Source organism: Trachurus trachurus (genome assembly GCF_905171665.1).
Source record: "Trachurus trachurus genome assembly, chromosome: 9".
Taxonomy (NCBI): domain Eukaryota; kingdom Metazoa; phylum Chordata; class Actinopteri; order Carangiformes; family Carangidae; genus Trachurus; species Trachurus trachurus.
Genome location: NC_139895.1, coordinates 17,460,932 through 17,480,396, shown reverse-complemented (window position 1 = coordinate 17,480,396; position 19,465 = coordinate 17,460,932). Strand labels below are relative to the sequence as shown.

Here is a 19,465-nt window from a genome sequence, read left to right as displayed (position 1 = left end):
AGTACACTGAGTTTTGTTTTTAATAGCATTTTTAGAACTGGAGACACAGAGCATTTGTTTTCTAGTATTAGGGAACAGGCCTGATACAATACAAAACACCAGTCTTGCAACAAATAATGAATACATCAATACAACATGGTTATTACAGGCAACTATTTTGTGATACATGCTATATGACGTTACACATGTTTAAGGTCATCCCACTCTTTGTCAGACCCTGTATGAACAAACTGTTGTAAAACTTTGATAAATGAAATCCATAATTGCGAGGGTTGAGTCTGTGTAAACACCAGTCACACACACACACACACACACACACACACACATACACAAACACCATGGTCTCAGACCCCAAACAGAGGTAATGTGTCATTTTCCGTAATAGTTCAATAAAGTATTCTCTTAAAACTTGTCATGAAGCAGGTGGTGATGAGCCAAGTGTTTCCTATAGGCTTTTAGAGCTGTTTCAGGTTTAGTCTATTGTAAATTTTGAAGTGGTAGGGAGACACCTAGCTAAATTAATGAAATATGATACAACAGCCGCATAATAAATGAATACATTTTAGAGTTGATTTGATTGTTCATTTTGGAGGATGTTGTTTATTGTGCTGTTGTCTACTCAAGGCCAGGGGTTGTCTGTGAGTCAGTTGCTTTGTGGTAATTGCTAAAATAAAATGCAATTTTGTTTGATAATCAGCACCAATGGAGCACAATAAAAACTGAAATAGTAAATGCCCAATTCTCACTTTCGAGTTTCTTTGTCACACAGGGGCCCTGCATCAGAATCTGCTATAGCATCTTTACTATTTGCTAGTTTTTATCATCTTGCCAGGAGCAAAATAACAAATAAATTTGTATTTAATCAAATGATCGCAGGTTAACTGTTGAGGTATACCGGTTGCTTTCTGGGCCTCTGTGAGCTCCACAGGGGCCCAGAGCTCATGTTATACACAATAGTTGTAATATTTAGGCCCTATACTGTTTGTAATTATGATATGGAAAAAATATTAAAACCACTTCATAGGACAATAGAATACATTTCAACAGCAACACAACCTACTTCGTCCAAAATGATCAAAGAATATCAACAATATTCAGAGGCTGCAGTTTGTTATGTAGCTAGTCACTGCACTGCATTGGTGGGTTCTCAAACTTGTTCCCCCTCAATGGGCCCTAATCTGACACAAATTTGGCCCCCATTTGATAATCTTATGTCCTAGGGGTAGGGAAAATACTCATGCACTCTGCTATTGCGTCACCTATGCATGGAATTACAGTGATTATAAATTACTCTCCTTTTTGCTCGGGGACCCCAAGGAACCCCCCGGAGAGACCCCTAGGGTTCCCCGCTTTGAGAACCACTGGTCTAGATATTTAGGATGCTGACCTCATCATAACCACTACACCTCCACCTGAGACTTTAACGGCATGTCATCTGCTTCTCACTTAGGCGTTCCTAATACAGTGGTAACTCTGCTGGCTGGCTACACACACAGATAACATGCATACACATCACATGTATGTGCAGGAATAGGATGCATGTGTGGTTGCAGAGATAAATATGTGGGCTATCATGTTTACATGGCCTCAAGTCTAAAAAAAATATTTGCCCATGGATGTAGCTATTTAAGAACTTGCCCACACCATCATAGATAGATAGATAGATAGATAGATAGATAGATAGATAGATAGATAGATAGAGAGCCTACGCAGTCATGCCATTGCACCTCCCCTCCTCAGCCCATTTACTAGAGGTTTACTTCCACTCGGGTGAATAGTAGTAGTAGTAAAATACCCTCCCTATCTATCTGCTGCTCTGCCTCATTTCCCTCCCCTCACGACTCCCTCTCTCTCCCTTTTTCTCTGCATCCCTGGGCGGTAAGGGCGGCTTTAGCAGCATCCGCATCAAGCCCTGAATCCACTGCGCTCCCAAACAATTAGCCTAGTCGCTAGGCCTGAGACAAAAAAAAAAGAAGAAGAAGGAGAATCAGGAGGAGGAGGAGGAGGAGGAGGAAGAGGGGAGGGGGAAAAAAAGAGAAACGCGCGACCCTCGCTGAATCCAAAATAAATAAGGCTTTAAAATGAAAATGCACAGCGTCATTGACATTGACGACTAATCATGCAGCAGCTTTGATTTACCGATTGTAGCATCCTGGCGATCCATCATCAAAGGCTACTCACTATTTTGCAGCTCGGCGGTTTGGTTAAGATGGCAGCTTCAGTAAACAATATTGTCACAAGACAGCAACGTCAGTCCTGCTCGGCCGGCGCTCGGAATTATCCTGCGATGATGTTACCGTGGGTCGGTAATATTAGGGATGCTGTCTTCGACCGCTGTCAGCGTCGGATGCTGATGATGGAGTCGGTCGGTTGATACGCGCATCAGCTGAGAGACACACACACACCCACCTCTGGTCCCGCCCCTCCGGCTGCATGATACAAACGCCCCCTTTTGGCATTCATCCAGTGGTCTCCCTCGGGAAAAGCCTATAGAGTCATATACAGCCCTCGGGGATGGATGGATGAATGGATGGATGAGATGCTGAAAGGAATGTACTAAAGTTTCTCCTTTGTATTTTGTGGGTAGATGGTTAATGTATCAAGATTGTTTCTCCTTGGGGACAATACTGTTGTTCCATTAATTAATTAATTAATTAATTAGCTATGATGTTAGTAGTAGGAACCTCAAAAACTAACAAAAGATAGGCTACACACCCTGAGGAAATTATATGAACAATGGCCTACCTCTGGTGGGAATATTCTGGTGCTGGGAAAAAAAACTTGTGATTTGATGGATCACAGTGTCCCAGTGCTGACCACAATGTTGTGATCACATAGTGTTTTCTATTTCTATTGTAAGTATTGTATGCCATCATATGTTTCTCTACCTGCCTTTGTTTGTTTTAGTTTTGATTTTTCCCCCCACTGTTTTGTTTATATTGCTATCATTTAAAAAAAAAAAACATGTTGAATGGACATAGCAGTGATGCTGCGTGTAATACTTGATAAAATAACTATAAATTATTTCATTTTTTTGTGTCTCATACTTCATTTAAGTTAAACACATTTCCAAAGTAAGCTGTGGTGGAGACAGCTTACTTTGCTAAGTCTATAGCCTGTAATCACCCAACGAAGACAAAGTAGCTAACAGAGACTCTCATTCATTGGAGTTATACTGTATGCTTATGGATGTAAGGCTACTACAACAAAAATGCACAATATAAGAAAATAAATAAAAAGTAGAAATAAACTTTAAAAATCTGCTCTTAAAACTATATTTTGACACAGAGAGCCATTTTAAGATTGGATCAAAAGATAGAGGAACATGGAGGATGCATTTCTATCAAATCAGATCTACAGGTATCAGGCAGAGATTAAATCATGTCATTCCATAACATGAGTTTCAAGAAAGGGAATGAAACTTGACTTCTGAGGTCCCAGTGAAGCAACAAATGAAATAGGACAGTAGGACCCCTTGGTTTTGTTGAGAACCGCCAGCGCCATGATATCACTTTCTGGAGCAGCAGTTTGGGATTTAAACTCCATAAAAATCCTGATTTCAAGTCAAGCTTCAAATATTTTGGGTTTGCATTCACTTCCCATAATGCAACTCAATATCATCATTCATTAAATCTGCCCAACCTGTTGGACACATTCAGAATTCAATATAAGATTATCATTCTCACCTTCAAAGCCCTTCATGGTCAGGCCCCTTTATACCTAACTGAACTTCTGCGCCCCTACTCAACTGCTCGCTCCCTCAGGTCAAATACACAAAACTTTCTTACCATTCCCTTCACCTACCTGAAGACTCGTGGAGATAGAGCATTTGAAGCAGTAGCGCCCAAACTCTGGAACTCTCTCCCTGCACCCTTACGGTCTGTTGGCTCCATTGACACTTTCAGAAAACAACTCAAAACTCATCTGTTCAGAAAAGCATTTGACTAATGTCTATTTACCCTTGCATCTTGTTGTTCTTGAAATGTCTCTTTTATTTTGTGATTGTGCTTTTGTATAAAGTGTATGCATTATATACTGTTTTTATTCATGTGTCCATTATCTGGATACAAAACTGTCTTTCTGACTCTCTGTGTAAAGCACTTTGTGACACTTGTCTGCGAAAAGTGCTATACAAATAATAAACTTACTTACTTACTTACACCCTGTTCTTTAAAACTCTGTCTCTACATAAATGTAACATGCTATCAACAATATGTCTCACTCACCCAGAGAGGCCCAGTTTTAGGGTCTTAGGAATAGAGGCCAGACCCCACATTATATTATAGAGGGAAAAAAGAATACAAACACAAAAACCTGTTCCCATTTTTTTTTTAATTCATTAATTATTTATTGTATATTTTGGCATAAACACCTGCACTTGCAATTTTAGACCTTTCACTTCTTCTGGGAAAAATGTTGTTTTATGCTACCACAGGAACACTGCACATCTCAGCATACATCTTTAAATGTGGAAGAGACTCCTCTGTCTTCAGATGTGGGGAATGGATTGGTGTTGGACTAAAAGATTCACTTACTTTGCTGTTGTGCTCTCTCTGTTTATGTGCTCGTGGATGTATTGTCTTTTAACATTAGTATGAAGATATTTTGATTATGGGTGTCCAATCCTCACCTGCTTACCCTGAATGTACTAAAGCTCACATTATTGGTTTTGCACATCCTATTCTTTCCTGATGAAGTAGTGAGGGAGTTGAACACCTGTCTGCCCCCTGCAGGATCGGAGAAGAACCTCTACAGAAACACAAGAAATACACAAACTCCAGAGCAGGGTATTCATACATATATAGGCTACATCTTGTATACAGGGGTATGTATATAACAGGGAAAATAATTAGGGATATTAATGGTTCAAGATGCACTTTTTGGTTTACAAATATAGACTCTAATGATAATTTCCCTGTTAGGTATCCCAGCCATAAGAAAACATGTGCATGATCAGGACCTAGTAGTACAGTTGTTACATTGATAGTGTTATTCTGATCATGGTCACTGGCACTGTATTAATATGTTTCTGCATGATCCAACTGGTGATCCAGTTCTGAATTGAAAGTCATAACATTTCCAGAGCATATGCTTTGGCTTTGCTGAGCAACATCACCGTTCATAGGCTATCCATAAACGGATTTAAGGCCAGTGCAGTCACTTTCACTTCAGTGGAGGCAGCTTCTGGTACATTTCCTTATTTGTCCATTAGGGAGCAGCAGTGTCTCTCTTCTGGCAGCCTGTGGAGAGTGAATAAAGCATGGACCTCATCTCTCAGGTCTCCAGGGATCCTCTGACTCGGTTTGGCCACTGTGAGGTGCAAGAATTTCCTCTCCAGCCCTTTGTGTTCTCCCCATCTTTGATATAAACTGGAAAGGGCTCAGATAGCCTTTATAAAGTGCATTTTACAAGAATTGGACAGAGGGTGGATCTGTGTCCTGCTTGTCCCTTCTACTTTAAGCTGTTGATATTTAATATTTGAGGTTGCTATTAAAGCAGAATGAAATAAAACTGTACAGGCATACATGAGAGCACACTAGGGTTTAATCAGTGGGAACATCAAATGTTCCAAATTTGATCTAATCTTCTACTAGTTTTACAAGATATGAAACGAAACTGACATAGTCACGTAACCTTTGATATATTGGCAGATCCAAGACCCTTGCCAGACACAGGATACAGGATTAGCCCATGCCAAAGGTCTTGACTTATCTACTTTTGGTGCAAAGATGTCCAGAGGGTAACATTATCAAACCTTTCCCCCCAAACAATGTGAAGCATTGTAATAGTTATAATAAACAGTAATAAACAGTCCCTTAGTTTGAAGTTTAATACCCATAAAATTCATTAGTGTTGCCTGCTCATGGTTGAGGTATAAAAGTAGCTCACTCTTCACATCGTTGTCACAAGAAGACAAAAGCAGTCGGCTCTCTCGCCTCTTCATTTGGCCTTAGATTTGATGCCTTTTTGGATCCACATTTTCCAAGAATATTCCAGCGACTATCAGTATTTTATTTAATATTTTACCACCACAGACGAGATGTCAGCCATCTACACTACAAATCAAAGGACTCTGAGTCGCGGTATCTGTATCATCACTGGAGCTTCTAAAGGGCTTGGACGTGCGCTAACACATGAAGTAGGTGATCAGCTTGTTAAAAAAAAAAAAAACATTGAAAATACATTAGCAGCAAATAAATTGTGAATTAATGAATAAATAAATGTCTTGTGCCAGGTGTGCCACTTGTTGGAACCTGGCTCTGTCCTCCTGTTGGTGGCTCGCTCTGGGAGTTTGTTGCAGGACCTGAAGGAAGAGCTGCACAGCTTTACAGACAAACAGCAACTGGTGGTTCGTTGCATTGCAGCTGACCTGAACACAACCACAGGGCTGAATGAAACAGTGAGGATGGCAAAGCGGGAGGCTGTGAATGACTTCAATCATGTGCTCCTTATCAACAATGCTGGTAATTCTTGAATTGTTTAGTTCTGCCTGATCTGCTGATCTTGTATGCTAATGATGTGAAGTCAAATTCTCTGTCTCTCTCTCTGCTCCCAGCTTCTTTAGGTGCAATTTCTGGGTTTGAGAGCTTAGCTGATCTTGAAAAAGTGAATTCCTACCTGTCCCTAAATGTCAGCTCAGCTCTGGCACTGACGGCAGGAATCCTGCAGACGTTCCCACGCAGACCAGATTTGCGATGGAGCGTGGTGAACATATCCTCAGTATTTGCGCAGCAGCCCTTACCACACTGGGCACTGTACTGCGCAGGCAAAGCAGCCAGAAAGATGATGTTCAGTGTGCTGGCCGAGGAGGAACCAAATCTCAAAGTTCTCAACTATTCCCCGGGTAAATAAATCTTCACACAGTGGCCAGGAGAACAAGAGCACAGAAATACAGTGCAGAGTTGTCAAAGAACTGTAGATGTTCAAATTTTCTTGTCTTTTACCTCTCATCCAAGAGCCATAAACTGAAAGGTACACACACCGAAGTAGAGCTATATTTGACTTAGGTAATGTGACAATAGGCAGGTTTTTTGTTTTCATTTGTCATGTTAAAACAATTCTTTCTTTCTTTTTTTGATGAACACTTCCTTATACAAGAAACATTCACTGCTTTCAGCTTTTATCTAACCAGGGAGTAAACACCTTCTCAAAGAAAACCTCCAACCTTGGGGGGTAAGAGATATTTGTATTTTTAAAAAAAGGGTGTCCTGTGTGTCCATGTTTGATCATCTAGTATGCATGTCACATGGAGAAAAGGCACATGGTCTGATGTTTTCCTCTCTCTTTAATCTCACTTGTTTCCTTCAGGTCCTTTGGACACAGACATGCAGGAGGAGATTCAGAGGTTAACAGGCACCGCTTATCATCTGTTTCCCTGCCAGGAGTCTGCAGCCAAACTAATGAAGTTGCTTCTGGACAATGACTTCTCCTCAGGGGCACACACCGACTTCTTTGAAGTGTGACATCAATGTGTGCATAGTACAACACACCAACTTTATGAAAAATAGGTGTTTTTACTCTGAATAACTGTTTGTTCATCTGCTTCTGTATCAATTATTAATTAGTTTTTTCTTAAGTCATTGTCACCTATTAACATAATCGTTAGCCCTTTGATGTAATCAAACACAGTTAAATAGAGAACTAATTTAGATAAATAGGGAAATTGCACAGTTTTTGTGTGTAAATAAAAATAAACTCTGTGTCTTGAAATTGTCATATTATATGTATTGAATTATTATTAGTTGCCTGAGGAAGACCACTTTGGTCAAAATGTCACATTTACCCAATAAACATATGGGAGCCTTAATCCAGTGTGTGGATATTCTATTTTTCCTTTTTCTCTGATCCTACGACTATCCGGCATTTGGATACACCTTCTGGTGAAAAATAGTGAACAACTGATATCTTGCTGTTAAAGAGTTTATAGAAAACAGCAAAGAGTTGGTCTGTTGGGCACTGAAATACCAAGCAGATAAAGTGTGGGTTAAAGGGATAGTTCAACATTTTGGCAAATTGGCCCATTGCCATAATCCCTATAGTCATAGCAGTAGGTTCGTTACCTTTATTTGTCGGTGTAAGCTATTTTTAGAACGGAGGAGCGGAGCGGCAGGCTGTTCAGAGCTACACTATGGAGGCTAATGGAATTTCTTGGTTTCCCTCATCAAACTCATCAAATACAAAATCCCAAAACTCCAAAACGCTTTCGTGGACAAGTTGTGAGCTGCACAATCACCACGCTATGAGATAATAATAGAACGTTACGAGACAGAGTTGTTTTAGAGGTAAATTCATGCAAAACCGCTGATGCGCGTTGCGTTCAGGGACAGTTTTTCAGCAAGCAGACTCTGTATTTACCTCGAAAACGGCTCCGTTTCGTAACGTTCCATTATTATCTCATAGCGTGGTGAATGTGCAGGTCACAACTTGTCCACGAAAGCGTTTTGGAGTTTTGGGATTTTGTATTTGATGAGTTTGATGAGGGAAACCAAGAAATTCCATTAGCCTCCATAGTGTAGCTCTGAACAGCCTGCCGCTCCGCTCCTCCGTTCTAAAAATAGCTTACACCGACAAATAAAGGTAACGAACCTACTGCTATGACTATAGCGATTATGGCAATGGGCCAATTTGCCAAAATGTTGAACTATCCCTTTAAAGTGTAAAAATGTGAGGATATATAGGCTAGTACATATGTATGTGATAGAGTTTCGGTGTGTGTGTGTTCTTCTTTTCATAGCACAAAATGTGGACTTTGTAGCCACGTTATGGGGTCCGACCTCCTGTAACAGCTTTCCCCAAAGTTGAAATGTGAATGAGTAGGTAATGTTGCTCTGTTATATCATAGCAGGCTACAGTTACTGCACCTAGTAAGTTGTAGAAAACACCAGAACAGAGTACAAATGTCTCGCAGCTGTCCAACGTCACCACACACTCCTGATAGACAGCCCCAGCTGAGGGCCAAAAATAACACTCAGGGACCAAGCACCTACCAATTCACAGTTGGGGGTAGTTAAGAGGACAAAAAGCACAGAGTGTGACCATAATTTTAAATAAATAGAGGGATCAAAGAGTCAACAATGAGTTCAGTGGTGTTAATTTTAAAGCAAAGTTGTTGGTTTTATTGACACATCTGTTGCCTGAAGATTTTTTATCTCTCAGAGAATTAATGGTACAAATCACAACCAACCCATTTTCTGTCTCTCTTGGTACAGTTCAAGAGGTGCGTGGCTATTTTAGTACCTTGGCTTAGGAATGTGCAGTTGTCATTGAAGAACACAGAGGGCACAGATTAGTTGACGAGTTCCTCAACTACCCTTTTGCTGTATTTAGCCTCTCTGTGCTACTGAGACACTCCTCGTGTGCCCACGCAGCTCACCATACATTCACCAGCGTCCCAGGAACCGGTGCAGCTAGCTACCATGGAGAACGTGGCAATATTTGATTCACCTGGAAAGGGGAGGGGCCTGAAGGCGACCAAGGAGTTTTGGGCCGGAGATGTAATTTTTTCTGAGCCCAGTATTGCAGCTGTTGTGTTTGACAGGTACAGTGAAGGGGTGATCTGTGCATGTCGTTGGGGATGGGTGCAGATGCAGCCATTATGATAATACATGGGCATCTAGACAACAATACATCATCTGTTACTGCTTACGTATGTAATGTTATGTTTTGTTTTGTTTGGGAAAGTCATGTTGTCTGATTTCACAGACATTAGTTCATGAATGGATGTAATTCTACATAGACAACTGTCTGTGTACACCTAACAAGACAGTTTGTCCTGATTGAGAAAATAACCATATCTGGAATAATGCATTATTCCAACCTGTTCCCTCATGAGTAAAAAAAAAAAAAAAAGAGTAAAATCATTTAGCTTGTATATTTCTTAGCCAGCATTGGTTTGGTTTGTTCTCCTTAAGAACATGAATTCCTTATGATTTTATTGCTGTAACAACAGTTACCACCGATTTGTGCAACAAAATAATTTTAACACAAATCCCACTCACAAGCTATTATGGACTTTAATTTGCTGATAAGGGATGTGGGATTGAAATGTCAGGTTGATATCACTTTGTGATGATCTGATCTGAAAGGTGACATAGACAGGCCTCCCATGCTCATTTGCGTTTTGGCAAATCGGGTAAAAAAGACAAAACAGATATCACTATGAAACCTCCCAAGTTTATTACATTTTTTGTATTACAAGTTTTGTCAAATTCTACTTTAAATATGTAAATGAGGCAATATCTAATGAATTACACGCTAATTTGTAGAATCGAATTCACAGTTCTTGTTTTATTTTGTTGACATTAACCTCCTTAATGCGTATTTTCTACCATTTCTTTCGACTTTTCTTAAAGAATGTCATGTTAAAGCAGAAGTAAGTGATATATTTGTGTTAATATAAGTCTTAAATAGTTATATCTTCCGACAGCAATCACTTACATAGAGTGTTTGGACCGAAACACGGGTCTGTCAGTCACTCTGCTCTGCTCTGAGCCGAGGAGAAAACATTTATCGTATCCTACAGTTTTTATCCAATGAGGAGAGAGAACGGCATGCAGGGCTGTGTGTGCAGCCAAGGGACGCCGTGAATGTGGTGACGTAGGGACGAGGACTGTTATGGTGCGTTCAAGGAAACTCGTAACTCGTGTTTTTCCGACCTGTGAAGTCATACCAGTTCAATCTGGTACGAGTTCACGGGTCGGAAGTTACGAGTGGCCGTTATAGTGCACTTTCACAGGTAAAGGCCTGGAACGCTACAAAGTCGTAAGTTGTGACTTGAAGCTGTAATTTACGGTTTCAAAAGCCTACCTGGAACGCAGCATTAGCCAAAACGACCGGATCGCTTACTTCTGCTTTAAGGAAGAAAAATAGCCCAAAATCAAAAGATTGATCATTGTTTTTTGCCTGTAGTGTCTTGCCTTAAACCCATGAAAATACATACATAAAAGGAGAAATATAATCTAACAAGACAGTGGTCATCATACTTAAAGCAGAAGTAAGCGGAATATTTGTGTTAATATAAGTCTTAAATAGTTATATCTTCCGACAGTAATCACTTATATAGAGTGTTTGGTCCGAAACACGGGTCTGTCAGTCACTCTGCTCTGCTGTAAGCCGAGGAGAAAACGTCTTGTATACTTCCTTGTATCCTACAAGCTTTATCCAATGAGGAGAGAGAACGGCATGAAGGGCTGTGTGTACAGCCAAGGGATGCGCGTGAATGTGGTGATGTAGGGACGAGGACCAATAGATCCATGACTAGGGCGGGGGCTGCTAACTAACGAAGTTAGCCAAAACGACCGGATCGCTTACTTCTGCTTTAACTCCTCCGTTGACAATGGTCAGGCATAGCCTTCGATGCTATGATACAGTATATGAACCAAAACATTTTTTCTTTTTTATTTCACCTCTCCTTCTCTGCAGTCACGCAGAGCGGATTTGCCACAGCTGTTTCCGCAAACAAGATAAGCTCCAGAGATGCGGCCAGTGCAAATTTGCCCATTATTGTGACCGAACCTGCCAGCGTGCCGGCTGGACTGAACACAAGCAAGAATGTGGTGCCATCAAAGCCCATGGCAAAGCACCAAATGACAACATCCGGTAAGTGTAAGAGAAAAGGAAATAGGAAGTGATAGAAAGGTGTGGCATCGTACTTGATAATAGATTTTGTTGTTCTTTGCTCATGAAAAACGAGTAAGGAACCTCCACACCTACAGAAAGACTTTTGGTAAACTATACCTTGTTTGTTAAACATTACATTAAACACCACAGAGCCGTATTTAATCAAGTGAGGAATACATCCTGTCAGTGGTTAATGTTTATTTGTGAGTTGCACCAATTTTGGGCTTGTGCAGCACCAACGTAAGGGAAGCTTTACAGGCGGGGGCAGGGACCATATGGGATGCCCCCCCCCATAGCCTACTTTAAGGCCCAGGGCTTGTGTCAATTTATAGTTACTTAAACTTACTGAACCGCTTTCCTTTACAATCAGTCCTTGCAATTGGTCTTGGTGTATGTATGTCTAATTTTGTCCTGACCCTCACATGTCACATGTCTTCTTCCCCATTTTTGTCCGTTGTGTCTGTAGTTTGGTGGCCCGCATCATGTGGCGACTGGACAAGGAGGGAAACACGGTGTCTGATACGCAGCTGACCACACTGGAGGAGTTGGAGGACCACATTACTGACATGCAAGAGGACGAGCTCAAGGAATTCAAAGTTGACATCCACAACTTCCTTGACTACTGGCCACGAGCCAGCAAGCAGCACACAATTGATGTCATCTCCCATGTTTTTGGAGTGGTACGTCTAAATATCTGTAGCCCATATTTGTTGTTTCTCCGATATATGGGTAATATATGTGGAAAACTATAACTTGTGTCCTTGCTTCACTGTAATGACAGTTTAACCTCCCAGAGACTGAAACAAATGCGTTCATTCATCCTTGTCAGGTCAGAACATATTCTTTCCTGTCTGCCGCCAGGAGTTTTTTCTTCCTTTTAACAACCGACAAAATAAAACCAGTGGTGAACTCAATCATGTTCATTCATACTTAAGGTTATCGCACAAGTTGTGACACTTAGTCACACCTGGCACTGTACCTATTTACCTGCAACACTTTGTGCTGAACTAAATGTCCAAAGTGGAGTTTGTACAATGTGCAGAGCAGATCATGTGATGTGTTTAGTGGTGGCTGAGATTCAGCCTGGTGAATTTAAAGTAGACATGTGATATGTGACACAGGCAGTTGACAGGGACATAGTAAGTTGGCAAACATGGGCCAACTTGACCTTTAAACAACCCACAGGGGAAGTGAGTTTTAAGATCTCTTTGCAAGTCTTGCAAAAAAACAAACACAAAAACAAGGCCACATTTTTGGAGTACAATAGCAAAGCAAATTAACATTTGGGCCCAACGCCTTATCATTGTATTCCCTTTTTCTAATGATTAATTTGGATATGCTGTAGATGCTGAAGTGTAAAAGTGTTTGCTGATAACAAAGCACATATTAGAAATAAATCAGTATAGTAGCCTCTTTCGTGTTTGACCCTTGAAAGGTGTCAATGAACAGAGTAAAATACTGAAATATTTGTTGTCTATGACTGATAACTCCTGTTTTGTCTGCTCCCAAACGGTATGTGCTCACATACAATCATGTCCCTATTTCTCCTAGATCAGCTGCAATGGCTTCACTGTGAGCGACCAGAAGGGTCTTCAGGCAGTAGGAGTCGGCCTTTTCCCAAATCTGTGTTTGGTGAATCACGACTGCTGGCCAAACTGCACTGTTATTCTCAACCACGGCAAGTAAGTAGAAAAGACATGTTAGTAAAAGGTGCTTTCAATTTAAAACTTTTGTATTCAGCTGAAATTGACTTGATTGCAAAGGTCAAATATAAAGTTTGCGTGTTTCGATGCTATTGCGTGTGTGTGTGTGTGTGTGTGTGTGTGTGTGTGTGTGTGTGTGTGTGTGTGTGTGTGTGTGTGTGTGTGTGTGTGTGTCAGGTTGCCTTTGGTGTAAAACTGCTTCCTGTTTGTCTTTCAGTCAATCGGCTGTGAATACTATGTTTCATTCTCAACGGAGGTGCGTTACCTCAACCTAAACCTTCTCAAGTGTTATTTATTAGAGCACCATTAGACTGAATGCTCACCACCACCACCACCACCAACTCCATCCAAAAAATGAACGTCTTTGTTAGTAGTGTCCTGTAGTACTGTGGGCTTCATGTGACTCGGTACATCAATCTGTAAACATGCATTTTGAATGCTCTAACGTTCATTTAGCTAATTTAGCATAACAACAGGCTGGTGTGGGTTTTTCCCAGAACCTCGTCTTTCAACCCCACGAAAGTGTTTGTCATGTCCACACAAAGTTTCACTCATGAGCTGCTGGTTTGTCACTTTGTGTGTTTGTCCATGTGTGATCACATTGTGTCTCTGTTCATCATGCTGGAGGTTACATATGTTGTTGTTGTTGTTGTGTTTTTTCCCTCATTCATTCTGTAACATCTAACACCACACAAAACCATGACAAAAAAAATGTCCATGCAATATATTCATCTAAAACTGCATATTTATTTCACATTTAAGCCATTTTGTGTCTTATATTTAATAAATGTGACTAGATTGGTCAGAAATTTGTCAAGTGTGGATTTAGTTAAATGGGTAAAAATCTAATTAATATAACGATCTTCACAGTTAAACAGAAATGTGGCTTAAATTTGAAATACTGTCTCAATATTCACTAATAATCCCCATCAATCCAACAAATAGATTGACGGAACTGAAAGCCACACTATGGAACAGGGTTTCACCATCAATCGAAGTTGTTCAGCTTGTTTTTCCACATGTAACGGTGTTTCTCTCCCTCAGGATTGAGCTGCGTTCTTTGGGTAAGATTGCAGAGGGAGAGGAGCTGACAGTCGCATATGTGGACTACTTGAATTTGTCTGAGGAGAGACGGAGACGGCTGAAAATACAATATTTCTTTGACTGCACATGTGAGCACTGCAAGAACGGAACCAAAGATGACTTGAAGATGGCAGGAAGGGAAGTGGACGGAGTCAAGGTTTGTAGTGATGTTACTGTTAAACTGAGAGTTAATTCTATACAGCACAATGGAAGAAGCACCAAGCCCTCTCACCACATCTCATACTGACATGGATGATAAGCACAGACAGGAAACACGAGAAGCAGAGACAGCGAGACTATTTTAAGCAAAGATAAGTCCCAGTGGAATCAGCTTCTAATCTGGGTGTATGTGCATCCATTCACACATGCATCTACAGTGAGGTAGAGAAAGCTGATTGACATAGATTTCATTTTCTAAATAACTTTTATTAACTCAAGGCTGAAGCTGTACTTCCATGCTCTACAATATTCAAAGCATTGTTATTGTGTCTATTATGTTACATCATATAATTGATATTCAACTTCCAACACACAACTTGTTGCAATTTACCATTTAATACTCCGAGATGAGTAAATTGATACACGATGCACCATAAAAAGTGCAGTAATTCCATAATACTGAATGATAGTTTGGCATTACCTTAATGTCTAAAACACTACTCTTATGTTGGCACAGTTCACTCTGTAAATTGAATCTGTCAGAAACACTTTGAGTTTTTTAGTCTACTTTTAACAATCCAAGTCTCATATTAACCAAAACTGCTGTGGCATGCCAGATTCGGCTGTCAAATAATAACCAAGAAAGACTTGTCAGTTAATCATATGAAGGACTAAAGCATGTTTGTTATTGGTAAATGGAACATTCAAGCCTTGGACATGGACCCTTGAGTTGGACAAAGGTCTTAAGATAAAACTAATCAGGCCTTGGCCTTTATGGACTCAACAAGGCGGATTTGTGTTGTCTTGAGCATCACTGCCAGTGTGTCACTGTTTGATGTGTGGTGCAACAGTGTTTGAATCCCTTGCTGAAATTCGATCAATCTCTCCTATCTCTACCCTTTTAGCCCACAGATGAGCAGGTGAAAGAGGCAACAGATTATTGCTTCGAAATGCTGGAGAAGATGGACAAGTCTCGATTAAATGGCGACTATCATGAGGTATTGATCAATCACCTACAACACTAAACAAGTAGCTCCAGAAAGCATTCCCCCCCCCCCCCTTTGTTATCAATGCTCTACTCCTGTGTTTTTTCCACCCCCCAAGATATTTCTCTTTATGCTGTTTCTTCTCTCTCTTCAGGTGGTAAAAATCAGCAGGGAGTGCATAGAGAAAACAGAGCCTGTTTTGGCTGACACTCACATCTACCTGCTGAGGATGTGGAGCACGTTAAGCGAGGTACAAGCTTACCTGCAGTACTGTGATGAAGCTGCAGAGTATGCACGCAAAATGGTGGATGGATACATGTGAGTACAAAGATACCGAGAAATCTCTTGTGAGCATCCTGCATATTTTATACCATTCTGTGATAATGATAAACATATGAAATACTCCCCCGGATAGATACTGAAATAAATGAAACCTCCTCCCTCTGACAGGAAACTGTACAGCCCAAACAATGCTACTCTTGGTATGGCTGCGATGCGAGCAGGAGTGAACCACTGGCAGGCCGGGCTGATAGAAGTTGGACATGGGATGATCTGCAAAGCCTACGCTATTCTCATGGTCACCCACGGCCCAACACATCCCATCACTAAAGACTTGGATGTAAATACTTCACAATCTTAAATTCTGCATACTAGATGGATAATGTTTTTTCTTTGGGCTCTGCCAAAAATGCATTGTTAAACAAAGAGCAGCCAGGTTGTTTATCTCGTTTTGGATGCAGTTCAGTGACTGCGTTATCAATATTTACTAAAGATAACTTTATTTTTATATTGAAGTAACCAAGGACAATGTATGAGGGTTCACTTTTAGAGGATGAACCTATTGAGAATTACTGCCAGAATCTACAGCTTTCAGGCAAAACTTTCAGTTCATTTATCAATTGTGACCACATCTGTTCAGCTGCTTTCACCTACTGTAAATACTTCTGTTAACATTCAATACTGCATGCCCAGCAGCAAATAGATAGCATAGATAAGCATAGTGGAGAAGCAAATATTGGATAGAGTATCAGCTGTCAAAGTTCCTGTGAAAAAAAAAGTAAATTTATGATTCTGTCAGATAAATGTATACTGCATCAAATGCATGGGTGGACATTTAAGTGCTGATGTTTCCCTTTGCCATCTCCATAGGCGATGCGGGTGCAGACGGAGATGGAGCTGAGGATGTTCAAGCAGAATGAGTATGTTTACCACAGTATGAGAGAGGCAGCTCTGAAGAACAGACCAATGACCATGATGCATGAACCCAAGTCTATGGAGGAGGGAATCAAGAACCTCTTCCACCGGAGGAAGTAACCAGCCCAATGGCAGCCAAGAAATCCCCATCCTATCGTTTACTGGCAACAGCCGAGTGGTGGTGCGAGAGTCTACAGTTAGACTCATGATCATTTTCTGTATCACACTTTGTACTTGACTTGTAGTCACCCTTTTCATTAAAACATGTCACATGAACTTGTGCTTTTATTTTTTTTGAATCAATAGCTATGAGACAGATTTAAGGTACCCAACTATTTACTTTCAATAAAACATATTGGAAACCGAGGAAAGCTGCCTAAAACATGTCAAATGTATTTTATAATCTACTTTCCCCATCTCAAGTCTTAGGGATGACGGAAGCAAAGCAACCCATGGGTGTTAACTTTTAGAGCTACTGTACAGTGCTGAAGTTGCTGATGTTGTGAGGTGGACAGATGAATAAACTCAGTTAATGTTTTTAGCAGACTCATGTCAGTAGGTGCATTAAGGCAACCCTTACCCTCACACACGGTCATGTTGACCCTATTAGCTTCAGCCGAGTCTCCGCTGCTACCTCTTACTGTAGGTCAACAGCCCATCACAGCGTCAAGGCTGAGCTAGCCTTCCCATTCGACAGATGCCATTCTTTAAGCATCGCCTCATACGCCCAACGAGCAGGAGGTGGGTGTAGGGGTGGGGGTGTCCAGGTGCGAGTTGCAGAGTAGGCTAGTTAGTCCACTTTTATACTTGTTGAGCGAGTCCCTTTAAGCACCTGTTGCTTGTTATCAGTTCAGTGGAGATCTGACCTTTGTCAGCAATACCAGACGCGCCACTGCATCAATGTGATGCCAGCATGGTCGAGTATGATATGAACAGTCATATGGCCTGTGTTCCAACAGATAAGACTTCTGAAGTCATCGACAACACAGTACATTAAACTGCTGCTAATTTTAGACATTAAAGCCATTGAGTCAAAAGAAAAACCATAAGACAGCATTGTCTTTTACATTTTATTATACCTAGTGCAGACATTACAGGCGTTTGCTCGTCCTTTTGTACACAATGCCACCAAGAGTCATTGTCTGGGGAGGAAAAGAAAAAACAGGGAAAGAAAGTTGAAAAAAACCCAAAAAAAACCAACTATAGGCACCAATTTAGTGAAGTTATGCGTTTGTCTATACTCACATTGACAATTGTGTTCCCATCCAGCAGTTCTGTGACGGATTCAATTCCCTTGAGGGAAACTTTGAGCTTGTTGCCTTCTCGCTGAACCACCGTCTTCAAGAAGCACAACAAGAGCAGAGTCATGAGGACAGTGTTTAAATTTTTTACCATTACAAATGTAACCGTATTAAGAAGCCATTTGCATGCCCTAGCTTACCTTGACCTTCTCTCCAGTGATAGTCTCCAGCTCAGCCTCCTTTCCGATGGTGAAGTTGTTGACGAGGACCTTTGAGCCAGTTGTGACCGTCACTTTAAAGTTGTCGCCAGTCTCCTCAATCTCAGAGACACTCTTGATGTCTTTGCCTTTCTGGATGAGTTCGTCAGGGAGACCTAAGACAGAAAGCAGCTGCTAAATAAGCCATTTAGCTTTGCAAAATGTAAACGTTGCAGAGAAGTGTTTTTTTTTTTCTAAGCAAAAACCTGAGTCAAATATTTTTGGTGTTTTAAATTTCCCTATTCTGCATGCACTTTACAACGAAAACAACTACATTAAGAGTCATAAAACTTAACTCAGAAGCACAAATCTTACCAATGGCCTTCATGAAAGGCTCAAAGTTCTCCTGAGTCTCCAGCTGGTATTTTCCAGAGAAAGACATGATGGCAGACAGTGAAGGTGAAGAAAGCAGCGGTTATCTGCCTGTTTTATACGCTCACACTCCAGCGCTGCAATCATTAACCACAGGTGTTTCCAATTAAGGCAACTCCAGCCCCATTCATCCAGCAGAGCTCCAGAGGATCCGCCAGCTCCGATAAGGCCAGAGCCCAGATAAAAAGAGGCACTGAGACTAATTAGATAAGTTAGGTAACTTTTAATGCACAGGGGAAAGAAATAAACCTGTGAGACTATACAGTATATTTTGGAACATATACTAGGCTATTACACATATTGCACGATGTAGCTATATCCCAACAAGTGCTGACAAGACATATTTTCTGCTTTCACTCATCCTTCATCCTCCTTCCTTCCTTCAAGTCTCAGATTTGGCCTCTTGATTTCAGTTCCTTCTTTTTTAAATTCTGTTTTTCTCTGTTTTCCTTTTTCCTCTTTGTCCCTGCTTTAGCCAAGTCTTTTGTTCCCACTCTTCTGTTTTGTCCTTGTTCTACACAGCATTTTGTTATTATTATTTTTTTTTTACATCTCTTTTTTACATAAGTTTTAGAGCTGGAGATGCTGATTTTTTAATTCTTCCTGTCAGGGGGGTTGGGGGATAATTTTCTATTGTGTAATGAGGGATATGTCTTTTTTTAGCGGCTCTTATAACCCCTCCTAGAGTTCACTGTCACTTGAACTGTACTCTACATTTCATTACAAGGGCACTTTAGTCAGGTGATGTCACTTATCAAGATAAGCTTCCTGACAGACTTCAAAGAGGCCACAGCAATATGACGGAAAAAAAATAAAAATTCAGTGCAGCACAATGTCAGTAATCTGTCATC

General features: G+C 40.7%; 3 protein-coding genes across 3 annotated transcripts; 2 read left to right on the top strand and 1 right to left on the bottom strand.

Moving 5' to 3' along the window:
• Nucleotides 1–6,040: 6,040 nt before the first annotated feature.
• sprb (sepiapterin reductase b) lies at nucleotides 6,041–7,463 on the top strand (the record flags this gene model as incomplete). Its single annotated transcript, XM_083978564.1, has 4 exons — nucleotides 6,041–6,139; nucleotides 6,236–6,464; nucleotides 6,557–6,844; nucleotides 7,309–7,463. 4 exons carry the CDS (start codon nucleotides 6,041–6,043, stop codon nucleotides 7,461–7,463), a joined length of 771 nt encoding a protein of 256 aa, XP_083834690.1.
• A 1,808-nt stretch (nucleotides 7,464–9,271) lies between these two features.
• Nucleotides 9,272–16,916, top strand: smyd1b (SET and MYND domain containing 1b). Its single transcript, XM_083979718.1, has 9 exons — nucleotides 9,272–9,538; nucleotides 11,422–11,598; nucleotides 12,086–12,299; nucleotides 13,171–13,301; nucleotides 14,367–14,562; nucleotides 15,470–15,562; nucleotides 15,705–15,868; nucleotides 16,001–16,169; nucleotides 16,700–16,916. The coding sequence occupies exons 1-9, from the start codon at nucleotides 9,417–9,419 to the stop codon at nucleotides 16,862–16,864; spliced, it is 1,431 nt and encodes a 476-aa protein (XP_083835844.1). The 5' UTR covers nucleotides 9,272–9,416; the 3' UTR covers nucleotides 16,865–16,916.
• Nucleotides 16,917–17,835: 919 nt separating this feature from the next.
• LOC310991250 (fatty acid-binding protein, liver-type-like) lies at nucleotides 17,836–18,624 on the bottom strand (the record flags this gene model as incomplete). Its single annotated transcript, XM_083978886.1, has 4 exons — nucleotides 17,836–17,886; nucleotides 17,990–18,082; nucleotides 18,186–18,358; nucleotides 18,558–18,624. The coding sequence occupies 4 exons, from the start codon at nucleotides 18,622–18,624 to the stop codon at nucleotides 17,836–17,838; spliced, it is 384 nt and encodes a 127-aa protein (XP_083835012.1).
• Nucleotides 18,625–19,465: the final 841 nt, after the last annotated feature.

Excerpts from the sequence above, each read along its gene's own strand:
- smyd1b (XM_083979718.1), top strand. The coding sequence starts at position 9,417 with ATGGAGAACGTGGCAATATTTGATTCACCTGGAAAGGGGAGGGGCCTG. Across the intron at positions 13,302-14,366 it reads GTTATTCTCAACCACGGCAA|GATTGAGCTGCGTTCTTTGG; the intron begins GTAAGTAGAAAA and ends TCTCTCCCTCAG. Across the intron at positions 16,170-16,699 it reads CCATCACTAAAGACTTGGAT|GCGATGCGGGTGCAGACGGA; the intron begins GTAAATACTTCA and ends CCATCTCCATAG.